Source organism: Nannobrachium achirus, assembly GCF_963921795.1.
Source record: "Nannobrachium achirus genome assembly, chromosome: 4".
Taxonomy (NCBI): Eukaryota; Metazoa; Chordata; class Actinopteri; order Myctophiformes; family Myctophidae; genus Nannobrachium; species Nannobrachium achirus.
The window spans coordinates 4,051,683-4,074,312 of NC_137813.1; the positions used below are offsets into that span (position 1 = coordinate 4,051,683).

General features: G+C 40.6%; 1 protein-coding gene across 1 annotated transcript; it reads left to right on the top strand.

The window, feature by feature from the left end:
• The first annotated feature begins 286 nt into the window (after positions 1–286).
• Positions 287–20,539, top strand: LOC308283723 (methyltransferase-like protein 22). Its single transcript, XM_080724196.1, has 13 exons — positions 287–308; positions 3,142–3,258; positions 3,970–4,129; positions 4,852–5,029; positions 9,047–9,183; positions 10,023–10,063; positions 11,101–11,245; positions 11,881–11,952; positions 14,414–14,467; positions 15,605–15,685; positions 16,884–16,986; positions 17,447–17,615; positions 20,035–20,539. The coding sequence occupies exons 3-13, from the start codon at positions 4,024–4,026 to the stop codon at positions 20,080–20,082; spliced, it is 1,134 nt and encodes a 377-aa protein (XP_080580322.1). The 5' UTR covers positions 287–308; positions 3,142–3,258; positions 3,970–4,023; the 3' UTR covers positions 20,083–20,539.
• Positions 20,540–22,630: the final 2,091 nt, after the last annotated feature.

The following is a 22,630-nucleotide window of genomic DNA, read 5'->3' on the forward strand; positions in this document are numbered from 1 at the left end:
ATTCTACATGGAGGCTCCACTTATACTGGCAAAAATCTTATTCTTATATATTTATTTAATCACTTAGGCCTATTTTTTTTTACCATCATTGAGCTCTTTCGAGATGAATCTGTCAAATGTATAACTTGCAGTGAGTGGAAATACATAAACTATATTTCCATGCTTATCTGAGGTGGGGCCCAGGAACGTTCTGCCACACAACTCGTTTCCCCCTTGTTGTCAGGACCAGATAGCAGGCCGCACCCGAGGCTGTCCGTCCTCCATAAAGTGTCCGTGTAGCAGCAGAGGAGCGTGGAAGAAGTTTAACTGTGAGTTTATCTTTCTAATAAACACCATTTACTGAGTGTTCAAATAAACACCATTTACTGAGTGTTCAAATAAACACCATTTACTGAGTGTTCAAATAAACACCATTTACTGAGTGTTCAAATAAACACCATTTACTGAGTGTTCAAATAAACACCATTTACTGAGTGTTCTCTGCTCTTTAATGAGTCTCCCTGTGGACTTCTAACCGCAGTGTTTGTTCACTAAACGGCAGGTTAATTCAACAGCTTCATCAGGCTGTGATGTTCGTTGAGTTTAACATAAAGATGCATGTTGTTTATGTGCGCCCCGCCCCCTTTTTTACCCTAAATCTGTTCTGTTATAATCTGTAGAATATAAGATTCTATTCTGTTATAATCTGTAGAATATAAGATTCTATTCTGCTATAATCTGTAGAATATAAGATTCTGTTCTGTTATAATCTGTAGAATATAAGGTTATATTCTGTTATAATCTATAGAATATAAGATTATGTTCTGTTATAATCTATAGAATATAAGATTATGTTCTGTTATAATCTGTAGAATATAAAATTCTATTCTGTTATAATCTATAGATTATAAGATTATGTTCTGTTATAATATATAGAATATAAGATTCTGTTCTGTTATAATCTGTAGAATATAAAATTCTGTTCTGTTATAATCTGTAGAATATAAGATTCTATTCTGCTATAATCTGTAGAATATAAGATTCTATTCTGCTATAATCTGTAGAATATAAGATTCTATTCTGTTATAATCTGTAGAATATAAGATTATATTGTTATAATCTATAGAATATAAGGATCTATTCTGCTATATAAGGTTTGAAAACATTAAAACGGCAGCAGATTACAGCAGTGCCAGTTAGATTACTGTTCCTGCATGGATTTACATTTAATCAACCGTTAGGATCTCTTACTAAACCTGTTAAAGTAGTGCTCTGACCTAAAGGTAACGTTGGATTAACAAAGTGACGCTGGTAATCTGTAATCTACGTTGTTTTACCTTTATTTATACCAGAGTAATCTGTGTGTTGTGTTGTTTTAGTTGGACTAAACAGTGTGTGGTTTAGAAGCTGTTCACATGACTACTCTGACATTGAAAGCCGACACCAGCCTCTATAAATAACATGCAGACCTTTCTGCTTTGCAGTGCTTTGCACCCGACCATGTGTTATATATAACTCTATAGACTGACCATGTGTTATATGTAACTCTATAGACTGACCATGTGTTGTATATAACTCTATAGACTGACCATGTGTTATATATAACTCTATAGAATGACCATGTGTTATATATAACTATAGACTCACAGATATAAAGAGCTAGATGCCTCGTTCGCCTCTGCAGTTAATTGGAGCGATGTGCAAAAGTTCTTGTCCGGACTTCCTGAAAAAACGAAGGGAACGCTGTCAGTCAAAGTGACTACTGGCCAATCACAGCGCGACTTTTCCAGAACTTATCCAAGGACCACAATTCATTTCAACAGAGCCAGTTCCGATGTTGCGCGGCTCAGCTGTTCTAACAGGCTGCGTGCGTAAAGACACGCCCCCACCTGCCTTTGATTGGCCTGTGAACTTCCCTATGTGTGACGCACGCGGAAGCAATGAAGACGGAAGTGATGAAGATTCCCTTAGTTGCTAAATGCATACGCCCCCTAGCCGAAGGAGGCATCTAGCTTTTTATATCTGTGTATAGACTGACACACATGTGTTATATATAACTCTATAGACTGACATGTGTTGTTCTATCATCACATGTACTTTAAATCATGGACTGCCTGTATGGCAATAAACATGCAATTATCTCAGATCAAGCTGAGTTGAGACAAGCTAGTTGGATTCAAATAGGTTTATGTGTCATAGTGTACACCATGTGTGGTAGCCTATATTAGAACTTTAGTAACAGGCATTGTGACATTCTCTTGGAGAGAAATAGTTGTTTTATAAATTAACAAATACATGCACATTAGGACAACATGCTGATTAGGAAGATACACACTTTAGATGTTAGGTTTTGGGGTTCATTGGGATTAGAGTTACAGAGGTGTCACACACAGAAAAGAGCAGATCTACTAGCTCACAACCAGTCACAACACACCACGTTGTGAGCTTGTACATCTGCTGTGTTTGGCTGTAGGGTTTAAACTCACACAGGGAAATGATATTAAAATGGCATGCATAAAATCACTGTCCTTAAATGCTGATGTTCTCAATTGAATTCAAAGGAGCTTTATTGGCATGAGAAAACATACGTTTAACATTGCCAAAGCAAGTGTCAAATCAAAATATTAAAAAAATAAAATAGAGAAATGTTGAAAATGCGGTACAGCATTGTGTAAGCAGAGCTACTGTATGTCAGTGTGCTATGTCTATGTATTTACTGTATACATCTACATACAGTACATATAAATGTTGAATGTACAGGCCAGGGTGTAAAGCTTTTTAAAACGAATAGTAGCAATATTTTCCAGTCACTTTGGGACAAATAGCAGCAGTCGTTTTCCCCTCAAAATGTTTTAAATGTTTCACAAACAAAGATTTAAAATGTGTTTAAAGGCAGCAGCTCTGAGCATATCATATGTGCAGTAGGTCTAGAGATCTACTCTGTTTATACTGTATGTGCAGTAGGTCTAGAGATCTACTCTGTTTATACTGTATGTGCAGCAGGTCTAGAGATCTACTCTGTTTATACTGTATGTGCAGCAGGTCTAGAGATCTACTCTATGGTCAGTAGTCCTTAAGGTTGGTCATATTCCAGCCTTCTTTTATCACAACAGTTCACAAATCTTGCTCTGTGTGTGCGTGTGTGTGTTGTGTTTTCTCCAGGCATTAAGTAGCTGTCATTGAGGGGATGTGGCGTGGGAGCAGCCATCATTAAAGACAGACTGCAACAGAAGTTCTCCACTTCCTTATGGTGACGCAGTTCCCAGTGAAACACTCCAGGTAGGCCAGCACAACACACTGGCTCTGCTGTGCGGAGAGGACGAACAGGGAGGCGGGGGAAGGACCACGCAAACCAGCGGCTCGGATTAGCTGAAGTTGAAGTAGTTGAGGTTGATTGACACAGGCATCCGTCAGTCATTCTGACCCCGTGAATTATTACATAGACTTGACGTTCGTCATCACGCATTACGTTTTGTTTAGGGGCTGGGCTTTAGGCCTGTAATTGTCTTTTTTTTTGCCATCTACTGTTAGGTATGGCCATATTATCACTACAGATATGTATTTTTGATTTCACTGAATTGCACTGTACTTGAGTTATTCTTCCATACACCAACTCTCTTCACCAAAAATAGCCGATCTACAAGCTCACAAGGCATCTTTTAGTGAGCTTGTAGATTGGCAATATTTTGGGGGATGCTGGTGTTTGACTGCAAAAACAAGTTCTTTATTTTCAGTTAAATTAAGTGCAAGCTTTCGGTCATAGACCTTCTTCAGGCATCCAGCACCTCATCTAATTCTATTGGCAGATGAGCGGTGGTCCTTTCACTTAAATTGAAGATTCACTACATATATTTATTTCTGATTTCACCAGGTGTTTAAGTACTGTTAGATATGGCCATATTATCACTACAGAAGTACAGATATGTATTTCTGATTTCACCAGGTGGTTAAGTACTGTTATGTATGACCAATATGTATGTTTGTTTTCAGCAGGTCTTTAAGTAGCTGTCATTGAGCTGATGTAGGAGCATCCATCCATCCATCATGGACAGAATCACCTTCCACTACGACACGGTTCTGTCAGACGTTCACCTGCTACAGCCCAACGCACGACACCTCATGACCCGCCTCAACCGAGTGGGACAGCCAGGTGTGTGTGTGTGTGTGTGTGTGTGTGTGTGTGTGTGTGTGTGTGTGTGTGTGTGTGTGTGTGTGTGTGTGTGTGTGTGTGTGTGTGTGTGTGTGTGTGTGTGTGTGTGTGTGTGTGTGCGCGCGCGCGTGCGTGCGTGCGTGCGTGCGTGCGTGCGTGCGTGCGATATGGAAAAATACAATATCACAATATTTCCCAAGCTGTATTACAATACACAATCTTATCACAGTACAAGGTAACAAAAACTAAAAGAAAAAGGAGTAACAGACCATTTAGACCAGTGGTCCTCAAAGCAGGTTCCATTTAGACCAGTGGTCCTCAAAGCAGGTTCCAGGGACTCTCTGGGTTCTTTTTGGGAGGTCTAAATTGATCCTTACAAGTATGTATCTCTGACAGTATACACATGAAACCACAGGTCCATTTGGTTTATTTTTTATACTATCAGAGTTAAGGGGAGACCTTGACATTTTAAAGTTTGAGAACTACTGATTTAGAAAAAAATGCAGGTTTAAATGAATTCTGCAATGAATCTCTGTATTAACAATTCAACAGGATACGATATCTCTGAAAAGACACATCGTGGAGACATTTTATTTTATATGTATATATTTTGTAGTAGTAGTAGTAAATAATGTGATTTAGAAACTGTATTTCTTTATGTTTATTTTCTAATTCATTTTAAGAATAACATATGTTTCTTTTCCCTGCAATTCTCCTCACAGTCTTTGTTTCCAAGTTCAAGCTCCTTCCCACTGCTTTCGGGGAAGATTCACACGGTGACACACAGGAAGACGGCGGGAGGGAAGGTGAGAAAGGGAGCACGCCAGTGGCAGAGGAGGAAGTAGACAGTACTGTGCAGCCAATCACAGACGAGGACGGAGACCTGGAGGTGACACGCAGGTATGTGGAGCAGGAAGACCAGCTGAACAGAACAGAGATGATCACATGTCACTGAGACATAAAGACCAGTACAGAGCTGAGACAGAAAGACCAGTGCAGAGCTGAGACAGAAAGACCAGTACAGAGCTGAGACAGAAAGACCAGTGCAGAGCTGAGACAGAAAGACCAGTACAGAGCTGAGACATAAAGACCAGTACAGAGCTGAGACATAAAGACCAGTACAGAGCTGAGACATAAAGACCAGTACAGAGCTGAGACATAAAGACCAGTACAGAGCTGAGACAGAAAGACCAGTACAGAGCTGAGACATAAAGACCAGTACAGAGCTGAGACATAAAGACCAGTACAGAGCTGAGACATAAAGACCAGTACAGAGCTGAGACATAAAGACCAGTGCAGAGCTGAGACATAAAGACCAGTACAGAGCTGAGACATAAAGACCAGTGCAGAGCTGAGACAGAAAGACCAGTACAGAGCTGAGACATAAAGACCAGTACAGAGCTGAGACATAAAGACCAGTACAGAGCTGAGACATAAAGACCAGTGCAGAGCTGAGACAGCAAGACCAGTGCAGAGCTGAGACAGAAAGACCAGTACAGAGCTGAGACAGCAAGACCAGTGCAGAGCTGAGACAGAAAGACCAGTACAGAGCTGAGACATAAAGACCAGTACAGAGCTGAGACATAAAGACCAGTACAGAGCTGAGACATAAAGACCAGTACAGAGCTGAGACAGAAAGACCAGTGCAGAGCTGAGACATAAAGACCAGTGCAGAGCTGAGACATAAAGACCAGTACAGAGCTGAGACAGAAAGACCAGTGCAGAGCTGAGACATAAAGACCAGTGCAGAGCTGAGACATAAAGACCAGTACAGAGCTGAGACAGCAAGACCAGTGCAGAGCTGAGACAGAAAGACCAGTACAGAGCTGAGACAGAAAGACCAGTACAGAGCTGAGACATAAAGACCAGTACAGAGCTGAGACATAAAGACCAGTACAGAGCTGAGACATAAAGACCAGTACAGAGCTGAGACATAAAGACCAGTGCAGAGCTGAGACAGAAAGATGATTAGATGTCACTGAGACAGAAAGACCAGTACAGAGCTGAGACAGAAAGACCAGTGCAGAGCTGAGACATAAAGACCAGTGCAGAGCTGAGACATAAAGACCAGTACAGAGCTGAGACATAAAGACCAGTGCAGAGCTGAGACAGAAAGATGATTAGATGTCACTGAGACAGAAAGACCAGTGCAGAGCTGAGACAGAAAGACCAGTGCAGAGCTGAGACAGAAAGATGATTAGATGTCACTGAGACAGAAAGACCAGTGCAGAGCTGAGACAGAAAGACCAGTGCAGAGCTGAGACATAAAGACCAGTGCAGAGCTGAGACAGAAAGATGATTAGATGTCACTGAGACAGAAAGACCAGTGCAGAGCTGAGACAGAAAGACCAGTGCAGAGCTGAGACATAAAGACCAGTGCAGAGCTGAGACAGAAAGACCAGTGCAGAGCTGAGACAGAAAGACCAGTGCAGAGCTGAGACAGAAAGACCAGTGCAGAGCTGAGACAGAAAGACCAGTACAGAGCTGAGACAGAAGATGGAATCGAGGCTATAGTGGATGTAGTCTCGCGTGGTCAGACTGTTGACTCCACGATTTGCAAATGCTTCCGTCATACAGTCTGGGGGACAGAAGTTCTTATGATGAGAGCCCGGTTAAAGTGGAAGTGAAGCCTCCTCCTCATTTCTGTTTCATTCTTAACATTGTGCACATTTATACTAATTTAAATACAAATCATCTGAGCATATTTAGCTTGCTGCTTATCAGAAATTACATTTTAAAATATATGTTCATGAACGGAAAAATGCCAGCTTCCATTTCTTGCCGTTCTGGAGTTGTAGTTCCAGATTCTATATAGCATTCAGAGATTGTGGAATAGTTGTCTGGCTACGCGAGACTATTGCGGATGTGGTGAGGAGAGGCAGACTGCGATGGTGTGGACACTGATGATGATAATTAGTGGGAGCGTTTCAGGCAAAAATCGTGCACTTTATGAAAGAAGCATGAAATTTGGCACACAGTTAGAACATGCCATATGGAAAATTTTTGGCTATAGGGGCATCGCAGATTTGTCTTGGGAAACTTGTGGGAGCCAATCAAAGTTGGGCTCTCATAGACTTTACTATAGAGTAAAATAATACAAAAAATAAATATGCTTTAAGTAGCATGTGAGGGGTCAAACTAGGTGTTTTTCGGGATTCTGAATCCAATGCAAGCATTTGTTTTGCACGAAAAACATTCCTTTCCGAGAAACGGCCACCACAAAACTGTTGAAAAGTGATGACTCATCACTAAACCATACTTTTATCACTTATATGGGGTCCGTTTTTAGCCCAAGGAATGGTTTTCCTGCAAAATAAATGTTTGCATTGGATTCAGAATCCCGAAAAACACCTAGTTTGACCCCTCACATGCTACTTAAAGCATATTTATTTTTTGTATTATTTTACTCTATAGTAAAGTCTATGAGAGCCCAACTTTGATTGGCTCCCACAAGTTTCCCAAGACGAATCTGCGATGCCCCTATAGCCAAAAATGTTCCATATGGCATGTTCCAACTGTGTGCCAAATTTCATGCTTCTTTCATAAAGTGCACGATTCCATCAAAAATACTGCCCGAAACACCTGCACTAAATGATGATGATGTTGTACTCCAATGTCATGTTTCTAGTTGTAAGTCTATGGATGTGCTAAATGCATACATTGTAAATATGGATGTGCTAAATGCATACATTGTAAATATGGATGTGCTAAATGCATACATTGTAAATATGGATGTGCTAAATGCATACATTGTAAATATGGATGTGTTAAATGCATACATTGTAAATATGGATGTGCTAAATGCATACATTGTAAATATGGATGTGCTAAATGCATACATTGTAAATATGGATGTGCTAAATGCATACATTGTAAATATGGATGTGTTAAATGCATACATTGTAAATATGGATGTGCTAAATGCATACATTGTAAATATGGATGTGCTAAATGCATACATTGTAAATATGGATGTGCTAAATGCATACATTGTAAATATGGATGTGATAAATGCATACATTGTAAATATGGATGTGTTAAATGCATACATTGTAAATATGGATGTGCTAAATGCATACATTGTAAATATGGATGTGCTAAATGCATACATTGTAAATATGGATGTGTTAAATGCATACATTGTAAATATGGATGTGTTAAATGCATACATTGTAAATATGGATGTGCTAAATGCATACATTGTAAATATGGATGTGCTAAATGCATACATTGTAAATATGGATGTGCTAAATGCATACATTGTAAATATGGATGTGCTAAATGCATACATTGTAAATATGGATGTGCTAAATGCATACATTGTAAATATGGATGTGTTAAATGCATACATTGTAAATATGGATGTGCTAAATGCATACATTGTAAATATGGATGTGCTAAATGCATACATTGTAAATATGGATGTGTTAAATGCATACATTGTAAATATGGATGTGCTAAATGCATACATTGTAAATATGGATGTGTTAAATGCATACATTGTAAATATGGATGTGTTAAATGCATACATTGTAAATATGGATGTGCTAAATGCATACATTGTAAATATGGATGTGCTAAATGCATACATTGTAAATATGGATGTGTTAAATGCATACATTGTAAATATGGATGTGCTAAATGCATACATTGTAAATATGGATGTGCTAAATGCATACATTGTAAATATGGATGTGCTAAATGCATACATTGTAAATATGGATGTGCTAAATGCATACATTGTAAATATGGATGTGCTAAATGCATACATTGTAAATATGGATGTGCTAAATGCATACATTGTAAATATGGATGTGCTAAATGCATACATTGTAAATATGGATGTGCTAAATGCATACATTGTAAATATGGATGTGCTAAATGCATACATTGTAAATATGCTGCTGTTCTCTGCAGGCCCAGACAGAACATCCACACACACAGAACCCTGGTGTATCCTACCATCCTCAGCCAATCAGCAGCCAGTGAAGAAGATGATGATGATGATGATGATGATGAAGACCACCGGAACCTCAAAGATGTCATAAGGATCGGTAGGAAACGCCTGATTTATACTGCAGTTTTTCCACCAAACAAACTTAACAAACTTTAAAATATGTTTCAACAGAAGTTCAGAACTTATGTGAGATTAACTTATGTTAAAAAAAAAAAAAAAAACAGATCTGCAGCTCAAATGCATGCAGAGCAGCTGATTAAATGGGTCCTAAGTGGTTAATTCAGACTGTATTGTACCTGAAACTTTGAGTGAGATAAAAACCTTTGGTGTGGAGTCTTTTAAACACTGGTTTAAAAGACCACAATCTGTATTCTGTATTGTCTTGACCGAGGTACAGTCTGTACAATCTGTAGTTTAAAGACAGTAAACCTTGGTACTAACATCTAGTCCCAGTCCAGGGGCGCGTAATGAAGGCTAGGAGAGGCTATGCTTCCCTAATTCTAATACGTTTATGGAAACATGACGACTTGTGTTAATGTGTTATAGACTGTAAATAAATGTTCATGTTTCATAGGGTAATCATGTGTTATAGTTTGTAAATAACATGTTTGCATAGAGTAATCATGTGTTATAGATTGTAAATAACATGTTTGCATAGAGTAATCATGTGTTATAGATTGTAAACAACATGTTTGCATAGAGTAATCATGTGTTATAGATTGTAAACAACATGTTTGCATAGAGTAATCATGTGTTATAGATTGTAAATAACATGTTTGCATAGAGTAATCATGTGTTATAGATTGTAAATAACATGTTAGCATAGAGTAATCATGTGTTATAGATTGTAAATAACATGTTAGCATAGAGTAATCATGTGTTATAGATTGTAAACAACATGTTTGCATAGAGTAATCATGTGTTTAATGTTTACAGAGCACACCATGGCCACTACTCTGGAAGATGTGGGCAAACAGGTTAGTGTCACCTTCTGCTGTTCACCTCACCTGTTCTGTCCTCATAGGAGGACTTCTGTTGTTCACCTCAACTGTTCTGTCCTCATAGGAGGACTTCTGTTGTTCACCTCACCTGTTCTGTCCTCATAGGAGGACTTCTGTTGTTCACCTCACCTGTTCTGTCCTCATAGGAGGACTTCTGTTGTTCACCTCACCTGTTCTGTCCTCATAGGAGGACTTCTGTTGTTCACCTCAACTGTTCTGTCCTCATAGGAGGACTTCTGTTGTTCACCTCAACTGTTCTGTCCTCATAGGAGGACTTCTGTTGTTCACCTCACCTGTTCTGTCCTCATAGGAGGACTTCTGTTGTTCACCTCACCTGTTCTGTCCTCATAGGAGGACTTCTGTTGTTCACCTCAACTGTTCTGTCCTCATAGGAGGACTTCTGTTGTTCACCTCACCTGTTCTGTCCTCATAGGAGCGGACAAAAGCACACACAGTCCATACACCACATTCCTGTTTGTGTGAGATGCTTACCAGTGTTATCAATGCATAAATAAATAAATACAATAAAGATATGAAGGATAGCAGCGTTACCGGCGTTATGTCAGCCAAGTGTTGCTCATGAAACATGTGACAAGGCGAAAGTTTGTCTCGTTGTTTTACACTGCATTATTCTCTCATCTTCCTCCCTCATCCACCCCTGCTATTGGCTGGGTGTGTTCCTATTGGCTGACCACATCCTCTCCTCTCTCATTGGCTAGGTGTGGCGAGGAGCGTTCCTATTGGCTGACCACATCCTCTCCTCTCTCATTGGCTGGGTGTGTTCCTATTGGCTGACCACATCCTCTCCTCTCTCATTTGGCTGACCACATCCTCTCCTCTCTCATTGGCTAGGTGTGGCGAGGAGCGTTCCTATTGGCTGACTACATCCTCTCTCATTGGCTAGGTGTGGCGAGGAGCGTTCCTATTGGCTGACTACATCCTCTCTCATTGGCTGGGTGTGGCGAGGAGTGTTCCTATTGGCTGACTACATCCTCTCCTCTCTCATTGGCTAGGTGTGGCGAGGAGCGTTCCTATTGGCTGACTACATCCTCTCTCAGCCGGCCACGTTCAGAGGAGCCACGGTGTTGGAGCTGGGGGCGGGAACGGGCCTGACCAGCGTTGTCATGGCAACTCTGGCCAAAACAGTTTACTGCACAGGTAATGAACCGTCCAATGCCCAAACCGCTTTACTGCACAGTTAACGGTCCAATGCACAAGCCGCTTTACTGCACAGCAGAGCACATGAGCGGAGTGGAGTACCAGGAAATGCCGCTCCTCGCTCCAGGTGGCTGATGTTGTAATGCTTGCTATTGGTTCACACTTTGATCCCCCGCTCCGTCGCTCACCTTGATTTGCACATCTCACTCTGCGCTCAGGTTCATCTCTCACTCTGCACTCAGGTTCATCTCTCACTCTGCGCTCAGGTTCGCAGCGAAAAATAATTCTGCTGCGTATCACATATGCTCTGCTGCACAGGTAACAGCACAATGCCCACTGACTGGCTGGCTGACTGGCTGGCTGGCTGGCTGACTGGCTGGCTGGCTGGCTGACTGGCTGGCTGGCTGGCTGGCTGACTGGCTGGCTGACTGGCTGGCTGGCTGACTGGCTGGCTGACTGGCTGGCTGGCTGGCTGGCTGGCTGGCTGGCTGGCTGACTGGCTGGCTGGCTAGCTGGCTGGCTGACTGGCTGGCTGGCTGGCTGGCTGACTGGCTGGCTGACTGACTGACTACTAGGAGACACAGTGTAAAGGTGTTGTTTCCATGTCATGTCTGTGTGCTGTTGTTGTGTTTCAGATGTAGGAGAGGATCTTCTCAGCATGTGTCAGCACAACGTTACATTGAACAGACATCTGACGGAGCCTGCAGGTCAGAGGACAAATCACCTTTATAATGGGATTATAATGATGGCCACTTTCAATATGTTTTAGCCATTATCTCTGGAACGGAAGGTCCAATCTGCTCAATTTAAAGCTTGTTGCATGCATGACTTCGAGGACATTCAAAGCCAGTCAAAATAGTGTCACGGGCCGGAAGTGGCCCGCAGGCCGGAGTTTGAGTATCACTGGTCTCAGATTGTCCATGTTTGGCTACAATATGACCTCTGACCTCCTGACAATGCTCACCTTTTTGTTTGGTCCATCCATGCTCAGTGTGACACAAACCATCAGAATGAGGGATTTACTACATTTAAACTGGGTGGATTAGTGATTACTAAAGATTAAAGTCAACTTGGACTCACCACAGGTGAGTTCCAGGTGAATAGCCTGCTTGGAATTCAACTACAGTGTATTTAAGTATTTATGCAGCATAGGTTTCTGTGTAGAATGAGCTAGGATTCTGTATTTATTCCAGTTTTATGTTGTGCTCCTCTCCGAAACAAATACTGTATGTTGATGCAAAATGTGTTTTCTTCTTTTTTTCTTTTCTTTTTTCCTGTTTTACAAATGCAAGGGTGCCAATACTTTGTCCACGACAAAGTAACTGTAACTGGTCCGATATAGATCACTGGCCAGATGGCCAAGACATGGCGTGACCTCGCCCTTTAGGGTGAGGTCACTTGTCGTCCTTACGCTGCACTCAGACTGGAACGCACAAGTTGAGTGAGAGTTGTGTGGGGGAGGCGGGGGGCAGAGACAGCACAATGCATTGCGGATGGAAGTCGAGTGGTTTGAAGTCGAGTGCGAGTCGTGAGCAAGTTGGACGCAACCACACAACACCACACGACTCGCACTCGACTTCAAACCACTCGACTTCCATCCGCAATGCATTGTGCTGTGTCTGCCCCCCGCCTCCCCCCCACGACACGCACTCGTTTTTGTGCCTTTAGGTCTGTAGCCGGCCTTAGGCGTCTTACTGGTTTATGTGTGGTGTTAATGTCTGCTCTGTCCAACAGGTGGTGCTGTTTCTCTCACTGTGTGGTGTTTATAGTCTCGGATTAGAGGTCTTCACGGGTCCAATTTGAACTACCCGAACCCAAAAGGACCCGGGGGAAATGGACCCGGACCCATATGGCCCCGTCTATCATTTGGAATTTGAGAACCGTTACCCGATCAGCCCCGAGACGTGATGGATCCGATCCGAACGGCCCCGCCTGTTATTAGAAAAATTGGATCCGAAACCCGAGCAGAACGGGAGATCCGAGACCCGAACCTGTCGCCCCGAAATGAAAGAATGCCAACGTTATTATATTAAGAGTTGTATCAGACATATTTCTTACCTAACGTCGCCACGGTGCTGCTGTTGCTGTCAGCGGCGCTGTGCCTCTCGCCAAAAGATGATCTTTTCCCAGACCAGTAAGTCAATGCGGACAGTTTGTAAATACAAATAAATCCATGTTTTTATTCCTTCTTTGGCTAGCCAATGCTAATGCTATCGTTTTCTGTCGCATGTGTTGTTCATTATATCTTTCTGCTTTGAGTGTCCATTTTGCTCTGCAGAGCATGACAACACGCAATGACAACTCCATTGTAAACCGTTAACCAAAACGTTACGTTAATATCTTTGATAATAATAACAATCCAACTGATACAGTCAGTGTTGTTGTGACTGAGTGAGTTATACTTCTCAGTTCTCACAACCAATGCAACAGATTACATGCTGCATCTTTAGTGCCATCGTGTGGCGTTATCTATTTGGTGCAGTTGTTGCGTTCGCTTTCACTTCAATCTCGGCCTGTCTCGGCTCCACTCGGGTAACAGGAGATACCCGGGGAACCGGGGCAGACGGCCCCGGCCCCGGCCCGCCCCGCGGTAAAAGCTCGAAAACGGCCCGTTACCCGGCTCGGGGCGGTTCGGATCGCGGGTAATTTCGGATCTCGGGCAGGTCCGAAGACCTCTATCTCGGATCACTTCACTTTTCGGGGTTGTAACCGGTCGGGAGCGGAAACCACAACACGTCATGTTGCAGTACTCAAAGACTACAATTTGGCCGGAACTATCCAACCGGAAACAGTTTTAACCCAAAATAATTCCCATGCGCTCAAGGACATACTTTTAGGGCCTACATAAGAAACTACATAAGACATTTTTTTTCGTTTGGTATATGCATCTTTTTTTTTGTCCAACTCGTAGCGACTGGCAAGACTACACTAGGCTACCGGAGCATTTTAATAGGGATTGGGGAAACAAACGGGGGAACCAAATCAAAGCGACGCCGCTTCTTCTAGTGGTTTCCATGTTGGGCGGAAACCAAACAGCCTGTTGTGAACGAACACCAGGCTTTCCCCCAGGAAGCCTGATAGGCGAGGTTAGGTGTTTATGTCTGCTCTGTCCAACAGGTGGTGCTGTTTCTCTCACTGTGTGGTGTTAACCTCTGCTCTGTCCAACAGGTGGTGAAGTCAAGGTGAGGCAGCTTGACTGGCTCCAACATGACCTTTGCACAGGTAAGATCCTTAGCCAATCAGAGAAGGGCAAAGAGTGATAAGGGCCACGAGAGGGGCCGCCTCTGCCCGTAATAAACGAATAAAAACATTCCCCATCCTTGAATGTGACGTCTAATTGAAGAGAGAAAAGGGCTTTGGTTGTCCTTTTGCTTAATAAATATATGATATATTACAGGATATAATGATAAATATATGATATATTACAGTATGTAATGATAAATATATGATATATTACAGTATGTAATGATAAATATATGATATATTACAGGATGTAATGATAAATATATGATATATATTTCAGGATATAATGATAAATAATATATGATATATTACAGGATGTAATGATAAATATATGATATATTTCAGGATGTAATGATAAATATATGATATATTACAGGATGTAATGATAAATATATGATATATTACAGGATGTAATGATAAATATATGATATATTTCAGGATGTAATGATAAATAATATATGATATATTACAGTATGTAATGATAAATATATGATATATTACAGCATGTAATGATAAATATATGATATATTACAGTATGTAATGATAAATATATGATATATTACAGGATGTAATGATAAATATATGATATATTACAGAATAATGATAAATAATATATGATATATTACAGGATGTAATGATAAATAATATATGATATATTACAGGATGTAATGATAAATAATATATGATATATTACAGTATGTAATGATAAATATATAATAATATATGATATATTACAGTATGTAATGATAAATATATGATATATTTCAGGATGTAATGATAAATAATATATGATATATTTCAGGATATAATGATAAATAATAAATAATATATATTTCAGGATATAATGATAAATAATATATGATATATTACAGTATGTAATGATAAATATATAATAATATATGATATATTACAGGATGTAATGATAAATATATGATATATTACAGGATGTAATGATAAATATATGATATATTTCAGGATGTAATGATAAATATATAATAATATATGATATATATTACAGGATGTAATGATAAATAATATATGATATATTACAGGATGTAATGATAAATATATGATATATTACAGTATGTAATGATAAATATATAATATATATTTCAGATGCTGATGTGGAATTCAGCTGGACTGAGGAGGAGGAGTCAGATCTCCATGACAACACTAGCATCATCCTGGCAGCCGACAGTAAGTTTTAATATACCAGATGGAGCCACTAGAGGGCAGTAAGTGTTAACTATAATAGAGCATCGCAGCGGAAGTAGATTCCTGGGGTCACTTAATATTCCCCATTCATTTTCGCCATAGACTTTTACAAAAATATTTATAACAATTATGTTAAGCCTCGAACCAAGCCATCCAGGATGGAGGTGAATCATGATCATATAACCTTTGATCCTATGTGAAAACATATTTTAATATTACATTATTTGATATACTACATTTAATAACTACCCTTTGTTTAGCGATTTTCAAAATGTTCTTTTCATAGAAAAAAAGGTTATATGGTCATGATTCACCTCCATCCTGGATGGCTTGGTTCGAGGCTTAACATAATTGTTATAAATATTTTTGTAAAAGTCTATGGCGAAAATGAATGGGGAATATTAAGTGACCCCAGGAATCTACTTCCGCTGTGATGCTCTATAGTCAAATGACTCCTGCTACAACAGGTTGGACACAATTCAATTCAAAGGAGCTTTATTGGCATGAGAAAACATACGTTTACATTGCCAAAGCAAGTATCACAAATACAATAAAAACAGTTGAAAATGGGGAACATATATACAGTTGGAGGGGGTACAGCATTGTGTAAACAGAGGCTGAGCTATGTCACATTGTAACATTTTATATATATACAGGGTACAAATAGCAGCATTATCTTTTCTCAAAATGCATTTAAAGGTATCAGCTCTGTTTCATACTGTATGTGCAGTAGGTCTACATGTCAATCCATGGTTTGTAGTCCTTAGGGTGGTTGTGTTTCTAGCCTTCTTTTGTCGCAACAGTTCACAAATCTTGCTGCTGTGTTCGCACATTGTTGTATGTTTCCCAGTAGGTATGGGAGTTTTTCATCATTGGTCGAGTTTTCAAATTCACTTCGGGTGTGTGTAATCTGTGGGAAGTATGTGTCTCTGATGTCTTGGTATAGTGGGCAGGTGGTTAGAAAGTGTAGCTCTGTTTCTACCACATTTTGTGTGCAGTGGGTGCATAGCCTATCTTCCCTTGGGAGCGGGGTCTGTCTGTGGCGGCCTTTCTCTATTGCAAGGCTGTGTTCGCTGAGTCTGGCCTAGTCAAGGCTTTCCTAAGTTTTGGGTCTTTTACTGTGCTCAGATATTCTGCTGTGCTGGACACAAAGCTGTGCTCTGTCTCTGTTTGCCTCCAGTTTGCTACGACGACGAGCTGACGGACGCCTTTTTCCGAACGCTCTACAGACTCTGCAGTAACTTCCAGAAACCCTGCACCACCTACCTGTCTATAGAGAAGAGGTGAGATTAAATAACCTGCACCACCTTCCTGTCTATAGAGAAGAGGTGAGATTAAATAACCTGCACCACCTTCCTGTCTATAGAGAAGAGGTGAGATTATAATCTGCACCACCTTCCTGTCTATAGAGAAGAGGTCAGATTATAATCTGCACCACCTTCCTGTCTATAGAGAAGAGGTGAGATTATAATCTGCACCACCTACCTGTCTATAGAGAAGAGGTGAGATTATCTAATCTTCACTCTAAAACACATGGACGTATGGTGTAATTCCTCTCCTCTCCACTAGGCTGAACTTCACTCTAAGACACATGGACGTATGGTGTTATTCCTCTCCTCTCCACTAGGCTGAACTTCACTCTAAGACGCATGGACGTATGATGTAATTCCTCTCCTCTCCACTAGGCTGAACTTCACTCTAAGACGCATGGACGTATGATGTAATTCCTCTCCTCTCCACTAGGTTGAACTTCACTCTCAGACACATGGAGGTGTCGTGCGAGGCCTACGACCACTTCCAGCGCTGTCTGAGCCAGCTGCAGACCCTGGAGGACGGACGGAGCAGCGTTCAGGTGGAGCAGCTCCCCTCCACCTTCCCTCAGTACCTGAGCTACGAACGCACAGAGCAGCTGGTGAGATGATATGAGCTACGTATGAACGCACAGAGCAGCTGGTGAGATGTTATGAGCTACGTATGAACGCACAGAGCAGCTGGTGAGATGTTATGAGCTACGTATGAACGCACAGAGCAGCTGGTGAGATGATATGAGCTACGTATGAACGCACAGAGCAGCTGGTGAGATGATATGAGCTACGTATGAACGCACAGAGCAGCTGGTGAGATGATATGAGCTACGTATGAACGCACAGAGCAGCTGGTGAGATGATATGAGCTACGTATGAACGCACAGAGCAGCTGGTGAGATGTTATGAGCTACGTATGAACGCACAGAGCAGCTGGTGAGATGATATGAGCTACGTATGAACGCACAGAGCAGCTGGTGAGATGATATGAGCTACGTATGAACTCACAGAGCAGCTGGTGAGATGATATGAGCTACGTATGAACGCACTGAGCAACTGGTGAGATGATATGAGCTACGTATGAACGCACTGAGCAGCTGGTGAGATGTTATGCGCTACGTATGAACGCACAGAGCAGCTGGTGAGATGTTATGAGCTACGTATGAACGCACAGAGCAGCTGGTGAGATGATATGAGCTACGTATGAACGCACAGAGCAGCTGGTCAGATGGCAGCTCATATACACTAGTATACACTAGCTGTCCTACAGTATGAACACATAGATATGATCTCATATACACTAGTATACACTAGCTGTCCTATGAACACATAGATATGAGCTAGTGCATTAACAACTCGTGATTTTTGCAAGTCGACTCGAGTTGAAGTCGACTTTATCGTTTATCGTTTTTTCACTCAACTGTAAACAAACAAACATAAAGTTTAAGTGTATAGACTATAGAGGGTATCTGCACATTTCTAAAGTGCCAATTTAAGGCAAATTAAACATTATCCAAATTGTCAAATATTAGAGGCAGAAATTGTGAAAATAGCCGATCTACATGCTCACAACGCCTCGCAACACGAGGCGTTGTGAGCATGTCGATCGGCTATTTTCACAATAGAAAGTATTATTATTATCTTTTATTTTTTCAACTTCGACTTTTGACTTTCTCTGGTGGGAGTCGACTTGTGTAATGAAGTCGACTGAGTCGACTTGTCGACTTTTTCGTTAATGCCCTAATATGAGCTCATATCACTACTGTATTATAGTTATACACTACTGAGCTATGAACGCACAGAGCAGCTGGTGAGATAGGCCATATACACCAGTGCAAGGCTCTTCAACGTAGTTGAGAGAGAGATGAAGCAGGGACCCCCCACAACCTTTCCATAGATTCCCTATAGTTTCATTGATTGACAGAACGATCATCAGTGTATGTTGGATTCATGTCAATTTGTGTTTTCAGATATTTAAGCACTTGAACCGTCAATACTTAGTCTGCTCTCTTCCCCCTCTACACCAAAACTCTTTGCTGAAAATAGCCAATCTACAAGCTCACAACGCCTCGCAGCGTGAGCTTGTAGATCGGCAATTCTTTGGCTAAAGTTCTTAGAATATGGACACTAGGGTTCAAGTAGTTAATGTAAAAAAGGAGAACAAAAGGTTTCTATCACACAAAGATTTGGGGGACCCCTGTAGTAACTCTGAGGACCCCCTGGGGTGTTGAAGACCCTTGCAGTAGTGTATTATACACTAGCTGTCCTATGAACACTTTTTTTGGGGGGGGAAATGTAATAATAATCATACAAATATGGTTTCCAATAATTTCAGTTTGATTAATCAAATTATATATTTCCGCACCCAAAATCCAAATCTGATGCACTATAATAGAAATTAATAGTTTTGTGTTTATAGAATAGAATAGACCGTGTTGTATATGGCAGTGACCACTAGATGGAGCTAAAGTATCAGTATAAAATAGGTAGCCATTAGTGATGACCAGTGACTACTCTTACAGTAAACACAAGACAATTAGACTGTAATATGTTAGTACATTTCTGTGTGTGTGTGTGTGTGTGTGTGTGTGTGTGTGTGTGTGTGTGTGTGTGTGTGTGTGTGTGTGTGTGTGTGTGTGTGTGTGTGTGTGTGTGTGTGTGTGTGTGTGTGTGTTTGTGTTATTGCACGTGAAAAGGGAAGCAAGTTAATTTAATAGCACTGCTGTGGAGCAAAACCAATACAATACAACCTGTCCAACATGTTAATAACTGTTCAGGAAATGGAAATAACAATCAAAAAACAAAACATCATCATCATCATCATCATCGAATCCAAAATACATTGATGATTGTGCTGTCAAACAATTAAACTATATATGAAATCTATGAAAAGGTTGTGGTGGTCCCTGCCTCATCTCTCTCTCTCTCTCTCTCTCTCTCTCTCTCTCTCTCAACTAAGGGGTCCTTGGCCTGAAAACATTGAATACCCCTGTTCTATACCTTAACTACTCTATTTTTGGTTTCCAGGAACTGTGGAAGATAACATCTACACCTCTGCATCTGAAGAGAGTCTGACCGCTTTCTGTGTTCCCTTCATTCTGGGAGACCAGAGCAAAACATTACGTCATCTGGAAATGCTCCTTTCCGCCCAGATTCAGAAACATTGACATATCTGGAATGCCTGGCACATGGCCAGACATTAGGTTAAGAACCTGGCCATGTGCCATTATCAGTATTATAATATCACTTTAAACTGTAAGCCAGTGTTGAGTGATTTGTGTAGAGTAGCCTAGGCTTAACAGGCATTGACACTAAGGCTTGCCCACCTGTCCCCGGCAGGTAAATAAAACCTTCGGGAAGGTGAAGTTGGCTTTCAGGTTGCCCGACGGGCAAGTGCTCATTTGAGAGGGGACACAGCCGTCTATAAACACAACACCAGATATCTGTCTAAACACCTGAACGTGGCCAGCGCGCTCTGTCTTCTGGTCTGTGGAATGTAACAAGTGTGAAACCATATACTGTAGATATTCAATCATAGCTATGTAGGCATTTGGATTTGAAGGTATTGAGGTATGACATTTTTTTAGCGCACAGCCCCAGAAAGTAAAGAAATAAGTGTTAAATTGAGCGGTAATTAAACTCTTGCCTATCATTTTATAATGGACAATTTACTTTTCGGGGCAAGTGGGCATGACCTTCGGGCAAGTAGAACATGACCTGTACTTGCCCGACGGGCAAGTGCCTCTGAGACCTTAGTGTCAACCACTGCTTAAAGACCCAATGAAACCAAGTTTTCCACTCACTCCACTTCCTCATAGTGACGCAGTTCCTCCTGAAACGCTCCAGAAAGGAGGTACAAAGCACTTCGGCTGAATGTGGTTTGACGGTCAAAAAGTAGGCGGGCCAGAACTCATTGAAGACATTAATATGTAAAGACGGGCGGGCTGACGATCACAGCGTCGCGCTATAGACTGACAAGGCAGTGGCTACAGAAACAAATTTGTGTTCATAGGACATCAGATGTCGGCCGAACGGGGAGGCGGGGGAAGGGGGGAGACACGCGAACCAGCGGCTCGCGGGGAGTCGCTGAAGTTGAAGTAGACGACGTTTAGTCAGTCATTCTGAACTCGTGAATTATACATTTTTCTTGATGTTCGTCATCACACAAGACGTTTCTGTTTAGGGGCCGGGCTTAGGGCTCTAATTATTGTTTCATTATAATACACACATACTTGCATTTTTCACCTTTTTCTTTTGCAGCCAGTGTTAGGTATGGCCATATTATCACTACAGTACAGATATGCTCTAAAAGTGTGAAAAACATATTTTTGATTGCATTTCGACTTTAAAGCACAAACTGCTTTATGAGTTTTATTTCATAATATTCACTAATGTCTCATAGAATCCAATAACGCCTCCACCTCACTGGGGTTTGCATCGATTTTGGAATTGAGATTCTTGGATTGTACTTGAGTGTGTTCTCTTATTTGATTCATGGTTTAATCCTATAGCAATACCTGAGATGTTAAAGGGCCAGTTCACCTCTGGGACAACCAGATCTTATTTTATTGTTGTTTGGGACACGATCAACACAATAAAAAGAGTTATTTTTTGTGTTCAATCTGTGTTTTGAGATATTTTAGTATTTCAGCATGTACTAGTGATGCATTTTGCATCATATGACGCAAAACACATCACTGATGATGCAAAATGCATCACTAGTACATGTTGAAATACTAAAATATCTCAAAACACAGATTGAACACAAAGAATAACTCAGGATTGTGTTGATCGTGTCCCAAACAACAATATAATAAGATCTGGTTGTCCCAGAGGTGAACTGGGCCTTTAATGTTTTGGATAGGGCTGGGATGTAGGCCTTTTGTTGTGAAATGTGATGCAATTTACTATTATCGAGCAGATCGGGACATTTTTTGAGTGTGAATTTGGATCTGGATATCCCATAATATTAGATTTTTACCATGCAAGCATGGTTAAAAAAAGCAAAAAAAAAAAAGCTTGAATTTTAGTTTTTGTTTGTTTGTTTTCTTGTTGGAACTACAATTTTGTGTGAAGATTACTATTATTAGTATTATTATTATTACAGTTTTATCAAATCTTACGACCTGAGCCCTATTTTGTTTGCAAAAACAGACCATCTAAAGTATAAGCTCTTAGTCTTAACACATCACATTGTAAGGTGTTGTGAGCTTGTAGATCGGCTCTTTTTGCAATTTTTTCTTTGGACGCCAGGTTTTAAGTGGTTAATGAATGTGTGCACCTTACAACACTATTTATTGATTTAAGCTGTGAATAATTTATTTCAGATGAAATGCAGAACTATCGTTGCGGAAACAACCAATGAGGATTTAATAAGCAACCATAACTTTGTGTTTACGGTGTGGTGTGAATTTAATACATCAAAGCTTATCGCTGATAAGTATAGATTTATTTTTCCACTTTTATTCAGTGATCAGATGCTATTTGATAATAATTCTAAACGTCACAAAGGGAGATGTTTTTTTATGGATTGAAAACAATGTGATTGGTGTGCTAAGAAATCTGATGTGTCATCTTTTAAAATAAAAACAAACCCGATACATTATCTCATAGTTTAGTCTAG